Below are 15,000 nucleotides of genomic sequence, written 5' to 3'. Positions count from 1 at the left end.
CAGCTTTTCTCTCAAGATACTTACACTCTGACGGGTATGCACACTGACATTACACATCCAGCGGAGCATACTGGCTTCATTCCTTGCGAGCTTACGCATGTCCTCAGCAGTCACAGCCCATGTTTCACTGCCATGTAGCATGGCTGTTCGTACACATGCGTCATACAGTCTGCCTTTTACTCTGAGTGGGAGTCCATTTGTCGCCAGCAGGGGTAAGAGCTCTCTAAACTTTGCCCAGGCTATTCTTATTCTAGCAGCTACACTTTCAGCGCACCCACCCCCACTACTAACTTGGTCGCCCAGATAGCGGAAGCTATCGACTACCTCTAGTTTTTCACCCTGGAATGAGATAGTAGTTGTTTCCTGTTTGTTTACAGTCTTTATTGCACCTGAACATCTACCACAAACAAAAACTAACTTGCTAGTTAACCTGCCTTTGATGTTGCTGCACCTCTTATGTGTCCATAGCTTGCACCGGGTACATCTTATAGAGTTACTACCTACTCCTTTTCTACATACTGAGCAGGGCCATCTACCTGAAGGGGTTTGTGTTTTATCTACCTTTCTACTTATTAGGATTTTGGTTTTTGCTAGGTTGACTCTAAGGCCCTTCGATTCTAGTCCTTGCTTCCACACCTGAAACTTCTCTAGTTCTGATAGTGACTCCGCAATTAGTGCAAGGTCATCAGCATAGAGGAGCTCCCAGGGGCAACCTGTCTTGAATTCCTCTGATCGCCTGGAGGACTATGATAAATAGGAGGGGGCTGAGGACAGAACCTTGGTGGACCCCTACCTCTACCCGGAATTCATTACTGTACTCATTTCCAACCCTCACCTTACTGGCAGCATCTTTGTACATGGCTTGCACAGCTCTCACTAACCATTCTTCTATCCCAAGTTTCTTCATTGACCACCAGATAAGGGATCGGGGGGCCCTGTCAAAGGCTTTCTCCATGTCAACGAAGGCCAGATACAGAGGTTTATCCTTGGCTAGGTATTTCTCCTGCAGCTGTCTCACTAGAAATATGGCATCAGTGGTGCTTTTACTTGGCACGAACCCAAACTGCATCTCATCTAAATTGATTCGCTCCCTAATTAGTTGGGCTATGACCCTCTCCGTAACTTTCATAACCTGATCTAACAGCTTGATGCCTCTGTAATTATTTGTATCTAAAGCGTCACCTTTACTTTTGTAGCAGTTGACTATGGTGCTGCTACACCAGTCATTGGGTATGACTCCTTCGTGTATCACCTGGTTTGTAATACGGGTGACTAGGCTGTAGCCAACACTGCCAGATATTTTGAGCATCTCTGCAGTGATTCGTGATGGGCCGGGGGCTTTCCCTGTCTTCATACTCTTAATTGCTTTATCTACCCTGGTACTGTCAACTTGGATAGCTGGTCCCTCTGTTGGGTCGACATACAGCAGGCTCTCTTTCTCCCATTCATTCTCTTTATTAAGCAATCTATCGTAGTTGCATCTCCAGACCTCTTTCTTTGCAGCCTCATTTAGTGCGAAGCGTGCCATCATCCATGCGAACACATTTCTCTCCTATGACATCACTATTCTCTCTCCTACACTGTCTTGCAACACGAAATACCTCGAGTCTTTGGTCCTCACGGCGCAGAACATTGGCAAATCTTTTCTTATCTGCTTCCCCTCTGGCTAAATAAACCTGTCGCCTAGTTTCCCTTCTGGCAGATTGGTACAATTCCCTGCTACCACCGTTCTTCCAATCCTGCCAAGCCTGTTTCTTTTGTCTAATAGCCCCGTCTACCTCCTTGTTCCACCACCACGTTACCCTGGGTCGAGAGGGGACTTTACACCTGCCAGGGACTTTACACTATATATATATATATATATATATATATATATATATATATAAATAAATACATATACATATATATATATATAAATAAATACATATACATATATATATATATCTATAAATACATATACATATATATATATATCTATAAATACATATATATATCTATAAATACATATATATATATATATACATATATATATCTATAAATACATATATATATATATACATATATATCTCTATAAATACATATACATATATATATAGCTATATATATATACATACATATATATATCTATAAATACATATACATATATATATATATATACATATATATATACATATATATATATATATATATATCTATATATATATATATATATATATATATATATATATATACATATACATATATATATATATATATATATATACATACACACATATATATATATATATATATATATATACATATACATATATATATATATATATATATATATATATATATATACATATACATATATATATATATATATATATATATATATATATATATATATATACATATACATATATATATATATATATATATATATATACATAATACATATATATATATATATATATATATATATATATATATATATATATATATATATATATATATATATATATATATATATATATATATATACATATACATATATATATATATATATATATATATATATACATATACATATATATATATATATATATATATATACATATATATATATACATATACATATATATATATATATATACATATACATATATATATATATATATATATACATATACATATATATATATATATATATATACATATACATATATATATATATATATACATATATATATATATATATATACATATATATATATATATACATATACATATATATATATATATATATATATATATATACATATACATATATATATATATATACATATACATATATATATATATATATATATACATATACATATATATATATATATATATATATATATATATATACATATACATATATATATATATATATATACATATACATATATATATATATATATATATACATATACATATATATATATATATATATATATACATATATACCTATATATATACATATACATATATATATATATATATACATATATACCTATATATGTATATACATATATATATATATATATATACATATATATATATGTATAAAGAGAGAAAACGATAATGCGACCAATGGCACATAAAAGACACCATTTCGAGCGTGACCGTTGCCAGTACCGCCTGACTGGCCTTCGTGCGGGTGACACGTAAAAGCACCCACTACACTCTCTGAGTGGTTGGCGTTAGGAAGGGCATCCAGCTGTAGAAACTCTGCCAAATTAGATTGGAGCCTGGTGTTGCCATCTGGTTTTACCAGTCCTCAGTCAAATTGTCCAACCCATGCCAGCATGGAAAGCGGACGTTAAACGATGATGATGACGATGATGAAAGTCTTATAGCTGTTTCAGGGAAAATTCAATGTATCCCTTCATCAGAGACGGTAATATATATATATATATATATATATATATATATATATATGTAACGGTTCAAAGATGTTAACGTTGAAGGGTCACCAAATGTAACGGTTATGTATTTGTGAAGGCTGTGATTCTCTTGTTCGGGGTCCCCACTTGTAATGGTTTGTAGAGAACGACTGTGTGAACCAAAGGAGAATGGTAACGGATGGAACAGGCTCCTTTTAACGCGTTGCACGGTCGACACAAAATATATATATTATATACTATAACATAAGAGACTTCACATGTGAATGATGAAGATGATCAACAATTTTATAGAAATGTTTATTTACCGTTACTTTGTATGTTGCCATACCACAACGGGTAGGCCAGTGTAATAGCATAACAGTTTGTATATAAAACGTGCAAGGTTAAGAATTTTGGCCTGTATCTGTATGTACCTTTTTCATAGTTGTATTTACATAGAGAAAGATGGTAGTATTATAGAGAAAAGGAATTGCTAGCTCGTATGCCTGCTTGTGTCCATGGCTTCAGATGCCCAGTTGCCACCGACCAGCGACCAAGCTGTCGAGGCATCACTGCTGGTGACTAAAGAGAGAAAGAGGAAGTTTGCTCAGAGTGTCCTGTTTTTATAGCTAGTGAGAACAAAGGATTCTATTCTAGATTTGATGGAGTAGAAGAGGTCAGAAAAGGGTCAAGTGGTGGAGACACCGCTTCGAAAACCACCGTTGTTCCACCGCGGGAAAAGTTCTGAAGCAGTGTTGATTCAGATTTGTGTATAGTGGATCGAATCCACTTCACGCCTGCCAGATTCTTACATATATATATATATATATATATATATATATATATATATATATATATATATATACATATACATATATATATATATATATACATATACATATATATATATACATATACATATATATATATATATATACATATATATACATATATATATATATATATATATATATATATATACATATATATACATATACATATATATATATATATACATATATACATATACATATATATATATATATATATATATATATGTATATATATATATTTATATATATATATATCATCATCATCATCATCATTGTTTAACGTCCGCTTTCCATGCTAGCATGGGTTGGACGATTTGACTGAGGACTGGTGAAACCGGATGACAACACCAGGCTCCAATCTGATTTGGCAGAGTTTCTACAGCTAGATGCCCTTCCTAGCGCCAACCACTCAGAGAGTGTAGTGGGTGCTTTTACGTGTCACCCACACGAAGGCCAGTCAGGCGGTACTGGCAACGGCCACGCTCAAAATGGTGCATTTTATGTGTCACCCGCACAAGAGCCAGTCCAGGGGCACTGGTAACGATCTCGCTCGAAAATCCTACAAAGGCCAGTCAGGCAGTACTGGCAACGGCCACACTCAAACTGGTGTATTTTATGTGTCACCCGCACAAGAGCCAGTCCAGGGGCACTGGCAACGATTTCGCTTGAAAATCCTACGAAGGCCAGTCAGGCGGGTACTGGCAATGGCCATGCTCAAACTGGTGTATTTTATGTGTCACCCGCGCACACACACACACACACACACACACACACACACACACACATATATATCTTATCTATAAAAGGCAGATTTTCTGTGTGTGTGTGTGTATGTTTAAAATTCATACATTTACACAATTCCAAATTTCTTGGATTAAAGAATCAGAATTAATATTCTAAATACAATTAGTTAGGTCACTGCGTCATTTCTTCACTCAAAATAACTCCTAATAACGAATAAAATCCATAAAACTACACAAATAAACATTTCCCCCCACCTAATAAAATCTAATTTCCTCTTCCTACTACCTTTACAAATCCTTTCAACTTCTACTTTCTCTTATGAACCTTTCTGAACATTCCAACAACAAATACAAAAAGAAAGGAAGGAGAAACACTGACAGTAAAAGAAAACTATTACAGTATCAAAACTGAAACAATCACATTTCGATAGTGTAATGACAGATAGTTTCACTTTAATGATTTCATTTTCATACTACATACATATATACATACATATCTCATTCTAATTGGCGGGAATTGTAAGTTATTTCTTACTCGTCTTTCACCATGATAACAAAAAAAAAAAAATAGCCACACATCGTTTTCAAATACGATCGATAAGCATTTATTCCCTACAAACTAAGCTTTTTGGAAAATCTTTTCGTAAATCTTGAGATTAACACCTGCACGATTACCTACCAAACTCTAACCCTGATCCTGAAACCCCAACTCTAACACTGTAGTGAAAAATCGTGCGAGTGTTAATCTGAAAATTTAACAATCTTTTTTAAAACACTGTTTTTTGCGTGTCACTGGCACGAAGGCCAGTCGAGTGGTGTTGGCATGAACCATGCTTGGATGGTGCTTTTCATGTGCCACCAGAATAGGAGCCAGTGAGGCAGTACTGGCAGTGACCATGCTCAAATTGTGCTTTTTACATGCCACCAGCACAGGAGCCAGTGAGATGGCACTAGCATTGACCACACTCGAATGGTGCTCCTTACATGCCACTGGTATGGGAGCCAGTCAGGCAGCACTTGTAACGATCACACTCGAATGGTGCTTTTAACCTGCCACTGGCATGGTACTAGTCAGGCGACACTGGCATCAACCACGCTTGAATGGTGCTTTTTATGTGCCACTGGCATTGATGCCAATCAGGTGGTACTGTCAGCTGCCATGACAATGATTTCACTTGCCTCAACAAGTTTTCGCAATTGTAGATTATTGCCCAAGGATTGAAGTGTACTCTTAAATGGGCTGGTTATGCTACACTGGCATAGGCCACAGTTAATGTCTCACTTGACTTACCAGGTCTTCTCATGCACAGCATATCTCCAAAGGCCTTGGTTGCTTGTCATCAACTCGTTGAAGCCCAATGTTCGATAGTCGTGCTTCATCACCTCATCCCAGGTCTTCCTGGGTCTACCTTTTCAACAGGTTCTTTCTACTGCTAGGGTGTGACACTTTTTCACACAGCTGTCCTCATCCATATGCAACACATGACCATACCAGTGCAGTTGTCTCTCTTGCACACCTCATCTGATGCTTCTTAAGTTCAACTTTTCTCTGAGGCTGCTTACACTCTGTCGTTTATGCACACTGACATTACACATCAAGTGGAGCATGCCAGCTTCATTCTTTGCAAGCTTACGCATGTCTTCAGCAGTCACAGCCCATGTTTCACTGCCATGAAGCATGGCTGTTTGTACACGAGTCATACAGTCTACCTTTTACTCTGAGCTAGAGGCCCTTTGTCACCAGCAGAGGTAGTAGCTCTCTGAACTTTGCCTAGGCTATTCTTATTCCAGCAGCTACACTCTCAGAGCACCTGCCCCTGCTACTGACTTGGTCACCTAGGTAACGGAAACTACCAACTACTTGTAGTTTTTCCCCTTACCATTTGACAGAAGGTGTTTCCTGCACATTTTCAGTTTTTATTGCTCCGACCCGGCAAGCCAAGTGAGGCCATAACCCGTGGCCTATGCCAGTGGTGTAACCAGCCCACTTACGTGTACCTTTCTTTCGTTGGACACTAAACTCTGCTTGCGAAGACCTGCTGAGGCAAGTGAAACCGAAATCAAATTCGCTGACGTGTCTGATGATTGCATGGCCTGACTGGCATCCGAGTATGATCGTTGCCAGGAATGCTAACTGCCTCCTGTGCAGGTGGCACGTAAAAAGTACTATTCGAGTGTGATCGTTATCAGCGTTGCCTTACTGGTACTTGTGCCGGTGGCAGATGAAAAATAACATTTGAGTGAGGTCATTGCCAGTGCCACTGGACTGGCTCCTGTGCAGGTTGCACGTAAAAAACACCATTTGAGCATGGCCGTTGCCAGTACCGCCAGACTGGCCCTCGTGCTGGTGGCACGTAAGAGCACCCACTACATTCTCGGAGTGGTTGGCATTAGGAAGGGCATCCATCTGTAGAAACTCTGCCAGATCAGATTGTAGCCATCTGGCTCGCCAGTCCTCAGTCAAACCGTCCAACCCATGACAGCATGGAAAGCGTACGTTAAACGATGATGATGATGATGATGATGAAAGTCTATCTTTCCAGTTAGCCTTCCTTTGATATTGCTGCACCTCTTATGTGTCCATAACTTACACCGAGTACATGTTATGGAGTTTCTACCTACTCCTTTTCTACAGATCGAATAGGGCCATCTACCTGAAAGGATTTGTGGTTTGTCTGCCTTCCTACTTTATTAAGACTTTGGTTTTTGCTAGATTGACTCTAAGGCCCTTCGATTCTAGACCTTGCTCCCACACCTGAAACTTCTCTAGTTCTGGTAATGACTCAGCTATTAGAGCAAAGTCATCATCAGCAAAGAGAAGCTCCCAGGGGCATCCTGTCTTGAATTCCTCTGTTATTGCTTGGAGGACTGTGGTGAATAAGATGGAGCTGAGGATTGATCATTGGTGGACCCCTACCCAGAATTCTTCACTGTACTCGTTGCCAACCCTCACCTTACTGACTGCATCTCTGTACATGGCTTGTACAGCTCTCACTAACCATTCATCTATCCCTAATTTCTGCATTGACTACCAGATAAGGAATTGGGGGACTATGTCAAAGGCTTTCTCCATGTCAACGAAAGCCTGATACAGAGGTTTATCTTTGGCTAGGAATTTCTCCTGCAGCTGTCTTACCAGAAATATAGCATCAGTGGTGCTTTTCCCTGGGACAAACCCAGATTGCATATCATCTAGACTGACTATCTCCCTAAATGGTTGAACTGTGACCCTCTCCGTGACTTTCATTACCTGATCCAACAACTTGATACCTCTGTAATTATTTGTATCTAATGCATCACCTTTACCTTTGAAGCAGTTGACTATGGTGTTGCTACATCAGTCATTAGTAATGACCCTTTCATGTATCACCTGATTGACAATATAGGTAACTAGACTATAGCCAACACCGCCAGTTATTTTAAGCATCTCTGCAGTGATTCCTGATGGGCCGGGGGCTTTCCCTGTCTTCATACTCTTAATTGCTTTATCTACCAAGGTACTGTCAATTAGGATAGCTGGTCCCTCTGTTGGGTTGATATTTGACAGACTCTCTTTCTCTGATTCATTCTTTTCATTTAGCAACCTTTCATAGTGGTGTCTCTAAGTCTCTCTCTTTGCAGCTTCATTAAATGCAAGTGAGCCATCATCCATGCAGACACATTTCTCTCCTATGACATCACATTTCTCTCTCACACACTGTCTTGCAACAAGAAGCACTTTATTTCTTCAGTCCTCACAATACAGAACAATGGCAAATTTTTTCTCATCTGCTTCCCCTCTGGCTAGATAAACCTGTCTGCTAGCTTCCCTTCTGGCAATCTGATACAATTCCGTGCTATCACCACTCTTCCAGTCCTTCCATGCCAGTTGCTTTTCTCTAATGGCTGTGTCAACTACATTGTTCCACCACCACATTACCTTTGGTCGGGAGGAAACTTTGCACCATCCATAGATCTGGGCAGTAGCCCTCAACAGGTTGTCCTGTAGAAACCTCAAGTTGCCTTACACATCATGTGATGCTATATCCACCTCTTTTTCATCAAAAGGTTTGAGTAATACATCTCTAAATCTCTCTCCATTCACAGGATCCTTAAGCTTCCAGACCCTTCTTCTCCATGCTGGTCGTCTTCTGGGTATCCATTTAGCCCTGATCCTGAAGTCACTAACTACTAATCTATGTTGTGGGGTGCATTCTTCACCTGGGAAGATTTTGGCATTCATAAATAGCCATCTTTCCCGTTTCCTGGTGAGAATGTGGTCAAACTGACTAGTGTGTCCACCAGATTGGTAGGTGAATAGGTGACTGGCAGGTTTCCTGAAGTTAGTATTACAGACCATAAGATCATTTGCATCACAGAACTCCAGCAGCCTGGCTCTCTCCTCATTGTGGGATCCAAAACCATAGCCTCCATGTATGCCATGGAAGTCCCCTGCATGTTGTCCAACATGCGCATTGAAATTGCCAGCCACAAAGAGAAGGTCCCTGTCATTCATCGACGAGGTAGTCTGCAAGAGGGTGTCATAAAATTGGTCTTTCCATTCATCAGGTTGCCCTGGCTGAGGGGCATAGGCCGAGATAATGGTTGGTAACTCATGTTGCAGCAGTAATTTAATCTTAAGTTTTCTATCACAGACTCTGACTACCTCAATTACCTTATCAACCCATTGCCCCACAAAAAGTATACCCACACCTCCGACCCTATCAGTGTTCCCTGCCTAGAAAATCTTATACCTGTGTTCTTTGCCTGTGAGGAACCTGGCAGAACTTCCTCTCCGCCTTACTTCTTGGATGCAGCGCAAATCTGTCTACTGTCTCCATTCAAGCATCTCAACAATCTCATCAGACTTACCTTTCAGTGTGCCAACCTTGAGGGTGTGGGAGGTGTGGGCCCATGAAACCCTGTGATGGGGGACAGCAGCGTCATGTACCCGAAAAGAAAGCTCACATTTGGCAGAACTCATAAACATACAATAGCCTTCAACCTGCATACACTACACTGTCATTTTTATGTGGTACATAATCACAACATTACATAGGAGATAAAACCTAAGTAGCGATAGGGGAACAGTAAGCCTTTGGAGGTGTTCATGGGAGAGACATCCGATAGAGGTCAGAGGATAGAGACTTCCGGTACAGTTGGTGGGGGTGGGAAGGGTGGGAGCACCGTGAAACAGCAAAAACTTAGGCTGCTGGTGTGAGAGAATATTGATGATAATAATGATATAGAATTGGGCATTTGAATTGTTAACAAGAGCTATAACCAAGAGTTTTCAGTCAGCCAAACTGTGACAAAATTAGACAAATGAATGAATAAATGACAATAATAATAATAATAATAATAATAATAAAAAATGAGCATGAAAGAGAGGGAGAGAGAGGGGGAGTTGGATCCAGTAAAGGAATCTTAAGTTTTTTTTTTTTGTCTCTAAACATACAGCGTAGAAGGCGAAACTGTGTTTACATTGATAGATAATGAAATGAACTAATAAGGTAATTAATGATCTGCGCTGAAAAAAGAGGTTTAGATGTACTAGGTTGTAAAACAAGGTTGCTTATCTGAATATCTGATCTTTTCCTTTTGGCGAGATGTTAAAATATAAGGTAGGGGAATCTGAATAAGCTAGTTTATATTGGGTGGGTGGGGGAAGCAGAGGTAAATTGTTGGGAGAAGCAAGTGATTATTGAAACAGAGAGAGAGAAAGAAAAAGATCAGAGTTAGTTTGGTCAAAGATAGAACACGAGGAGACAGGATTTTGGGTAACATAATTTAATGAATGGGTTTAACATTGCTGCGAGACAGGCAAAAACTCAGGCTGCCAGTGTGAAAGAATATTGATGATGATAATAATGAGATAGAATTGGGTATTTGAATTCTTAACGAGGAGACAGAATTTTGGGATTTAGGGTAACATAATTTAACAAAAGGATTTAACATTGCCACGAGACAGCAAAAACTCAGGCTGTTTCCAGAGTTTTATTTTCATTTCTCTATTATTGATTTTACTCGCGTCTCAATCTTAGTTAGAAGCTGTTGGATAAAGAAATCAAACTACATAAACAAATGGCAGCAAAACCGTTCTGAAATTGAATAACACTAACATATTCAGTAACAATAATAAATTTAATTTATCCTCAACAATTTTTACTTTTACCAATTTTGAATATATCGCACCTATTTAAAACCTCTTACCTACTTGACAATTGCATTTCTAGCTCTGCCTTGAAGGAAGCTTTACTCCTTGGACTCAGGTTTTTGTGCGCAATGATGTTGTTAAACCTCCGTTAACAGCACTGTATGTTGATCCTTTCCCTTTTCTTTCATGCACAGATAAATTTTTCACTATAGACCTTAATGGTTGTAAAGACATTATATCAAGGGATAGACTAAAAAATGCCTTCATAGAGAAAACTGTCCCTGTTCCCACTGCAGACGACTCACACACAGCATTTCAAACATAGCCTACACACCCACCTTCACATTCCCTGACTACTATTGGGATCGATCTTTTTACTTAACTTTTGAGAGCGGTTTGGGTTCATTTTTAGTATTTTCATTTGTGAGAGCAGTCGTTTATTTCAGATATTCTCATTTTAAAAATCATCTCTGGCTAATCATTGAGAGTTGCCTTGGCGGAGGTTTGTGCTCTCTGAATGTTCTTGTTTACAGTATGTTTTGATGGTTATATTTTCTGCTTTCAGGTATTGCATTTTTATATGCTGCATTCATTTTGCTCTGGTTGAATTTGTTAATATTTATTGTGTAAATGCAATTCTTTTTAACCCTTTTATTGTAAATGATATGGCTAATATAACCATTGAACTTAATGAAATAAGCATGCGTGTTCATGACTATCAATCATAAACTAAGGAAAATAAATGTGAAAAAATATGGTACCTGTATTATGTGGTTAACAATGTAATAAATTACTATTCTATATTTCTGAGATGAGGAATTATGTATATTATTTACAATGGACATTTAGGTGTCCTCACCTTGTTTGTTGTTATCTTGTCTGGGACTGAACTGGGACTTGGAAAATAATATCTACAAAAAATAACATCAACAAAAAGAATACCTTAGGAATGAGAAGAGAGCACCTCATTAGTCAAGTAAAGGGTTGGGTTCGAAATTCCACCAGAACACCTGATGAAGGCTGGAGAGTACATCAGCCAAAACGTTGTGGTAAAACAAACAAGGTGAGGACACCTATCTGTCCATTGTAAATAATGTGAATGTAATAAATTTTTATTGTTCTAGTAAAAGCATATCTCGGAACTGTAGTTGTAATATTTTCAGTTAAAAATAAATTTTTTTTTTTATGAACTGGATGAGAAATTTGTTCCAACTTGTTTGTTCTTTCAGGTTGTGCGGATTCAGTCTCCGGAACATGGCACAAAACGCATCCAATCTTCAGGCTCTGAAAAAATCAGCAACTTTTTAAATAAGGTTTCTCCCTGTTTTCTTTCTTTTTCTTTTATGTTTTTCTTAATAAGCCATTTTCTATACCGTTTGACTTGGGCAGTGATTTCAAAGAAATAAGTTGAAAAGGTTCATTGAATGTATAATGTTAACTTATAATTTAGGTTGAACTTATGGAAGTTGAAAGAAGGATGTTAGCAGATGTGTGCTGATGGGATGGCTATTACTTTAGATACATGTTGTGAATGAATGACAGAAGCTGAGTGAAAATATAGCCTGGGTAATGGTGGAAGATAGTTATCATTGAAATAAGCCAAAGAAGTCTGGAAAGAAGCAGTTTGCTTGGACTTGAGGTTATTGAAAAATGATTGCACTGGATTCAGATCTATGAAGGGTTCTTTGTAGTAGATTTATCCAACTCCTGTTAGTACAGAAAAGCCAAGCAATAAAATGAGGCTACTTTTGACATTAATAATTGTTGTATGTGTTATTATGATAGTTTTTTTTTTTAATCAAAGTTGCTCAGTGGAACTTAACAACCACCATGTCAGAGTCCACCCTTTTGCAAACATTCAGGTCAAGTCTCAAACCAGCTTCATATCTTGATGTACTTGATATATTGGGTTGGCAACTAAGTTCCCGCCGTTTTTTAAAATTTTGGAATTTATTGCGTTTTTAAATTTTGGAATCTATTTTTTTTTCGAGAATTCTATTTTTGAATCATTTTGGAATCTATTTTGTTTTTTTTTCTAGTTAATTTTAGTTAATTTTTGTTTATTCTCAGATCATTAAAATGGAATGACAAGTTAAGAAAAACGAGCATTTTCGACACCTTTCTTTTTGCTTCTAATCAAGGTTCTAAGGCTGCAAAAGCTGCTCACGACATTTGAGCTGTGTATGGAGAGGGTACCATAGCTGAAAAAAACCACTTGTGATTGGTATGCCAAGTTCAAAAATGGAAATTTTGACCTCAAAGACGTACCTCGTTCTGGTCGTCCAGTTGAGTTTGATGAAGAACGATTAAACCAAATTTGCATGAAAATTCTCGTCAAACGACAAGGGAACTGGCAGAGAAAATGGAATGCTCCCACACTGCTATAGAGAAGCATCTTCACTCGATGAGAAAGGTTCAGAAGTATGGAGCATGGGTTCTGCATGCTTTAAGTAACAACAACAAAAATCAACAATCAACAATCTCCGCTGGTTTGCTTGCTTGTCACCACTCAACTCATGAACACAAGCAACGATTTCTTTACCGAATTGTTACTGGCGACGACAAATGGTGCCTGTACATCAATATGAAGCAGCGTAAGGAATGGTTTAGCCCCGGTAAACAAGCGACACAGCGTATAAAACAAGATCTTCATCCGCATAAAACGATGTTGTGCGTTTGGGACTGGGAAGGGATTATCCATTACGAATTGCTTGAACAAAACCAAACGGTCAACGCGGAACTCTGTGTTCAACAGATGGAACGACTCAACATGGCTATTCAAAAGAAAAGACCTAATCGTCAGCATGGAGTTCTTCTGCTGTACGACAATGCCCGCCCTCATATCGCCAATATGACCAAGGAAGCCATTCAAACGCATGGCTGGGAAGTGCTGCCACACCTGCCGTACTCTCCTGATTTGGCACCAATGAATTTCCACCTCTTTCGATCTCTTTCAAATGCTATGCGCGGAGTTTTGTCCAATACTGATGCAGAATTGAGAGCTTGATTGGATCAATTCTCCGAGTCGAAATCTGGTGATTTCTACCAACGAGGTATTGAAAATCTTGTTGAACATTGGGAAGAAGTTGTAAACAAGGGTGAATACATTATTGATTAATTAGTTGTTATTTTTTATTAAACCTTTTAAAAAATTTAAATTTAAAGAAACAGTGGGAACTTAGTTACCAACCTAATACTATGGCTAACTATGAGAAGTGCTTTTTTCCCAATATTCTCAGAAGCCATGAAAATGGTTATGGGTACTATCTTTCCTCTTCTAAACCATTAAAAGGGAGGGTAAAACTCCATTATTTTCAGGTGACTTTCATTTCTTGTGTTATATTTGGATGTCCTTTCAGGTGTGAAACCCTTTAAACTACATAATATATTACAGTTCTATATTTAAGAGATGAGGAATTATGTGCATTATTTACATAATTTACATTCAACGGATATTTGTCCTCATCTTGTTTGTTATTAACACAACGTTTCGGCTGATATACCCTCCAGCCTTCTTCGGGTGTCTTGGGGGAAATTTTGAACTTGGGTTCTCATTCCTAAGGTATTTTTCGATGTTATTATTATTATTGTTCATGTCACTACTTGGAATCGAACTCGAAATCTTGGGGTTAGTAACCCACGCTCTTAACCACTATGCCATATGCCCGTGGGAAATTGTTGTGTTAATAACAAACAAGATGAAGACAAATATCCGTTGAATGTAAATAATGTACATAATATATATTACAATAATGGGGGCTGCTGTAGTTCAATACTAACTAAACAACTTTGTGCCCAGACAAAAAAGTAGATCTGTGGTTTGACTATAATACTTGACAATTTCCTAACTGGTATAGCTTTATGTTCATGGC

At 37.7% G+C, this 15,000-nt stretch overlaps 1 protein-coding gene across 2 annotated transcripts in view; it reads left to right on the top strand.

The window, feature by feature from the left end:
* Positions 1–15,000, top strand: part of LOC106867052 (nuclear protein localization protein 4 homolog) — a 63,355-nt gene that overhangs the window by 17,306 nt on the left and 31,049 nt on the right. For both annotated transcript variants that reach the window (XM_089355121.1, XM_089355120.1), the window contains exon 2: positions 12,358–12,441. Coding sequence is in view for 1 of the 2 variants with exons in the window: in XM_089355120.1 (XP_089211246.1) it covers positions 12,358–12,441 (84 nt within the window). In the remaining variant the exon portion in view is untranslated. The remainder of the gene's footprint in view (positions 1–12,357; positions 12,442–15,000) is intronic.

This window comes from Octopus bimaculoides, chromosome 7 (assembly GCF_046866305.1).
Source record: "Octopus bimaculoides isolate indiv1 chromosome 7, ASM4686630v1, whole genome shotgun sequence".
Classification (NCBI taxonomy): domain Eukaryota; kingdom Metazoa; phylum Mollusca; class Cephalopoda; order Octopoda; family Octopodidae; genus Octopus; species Octopus bimaculoides.
This window is presented reverse-complemented; position numbering and strand designations above follow the sequence as displayed.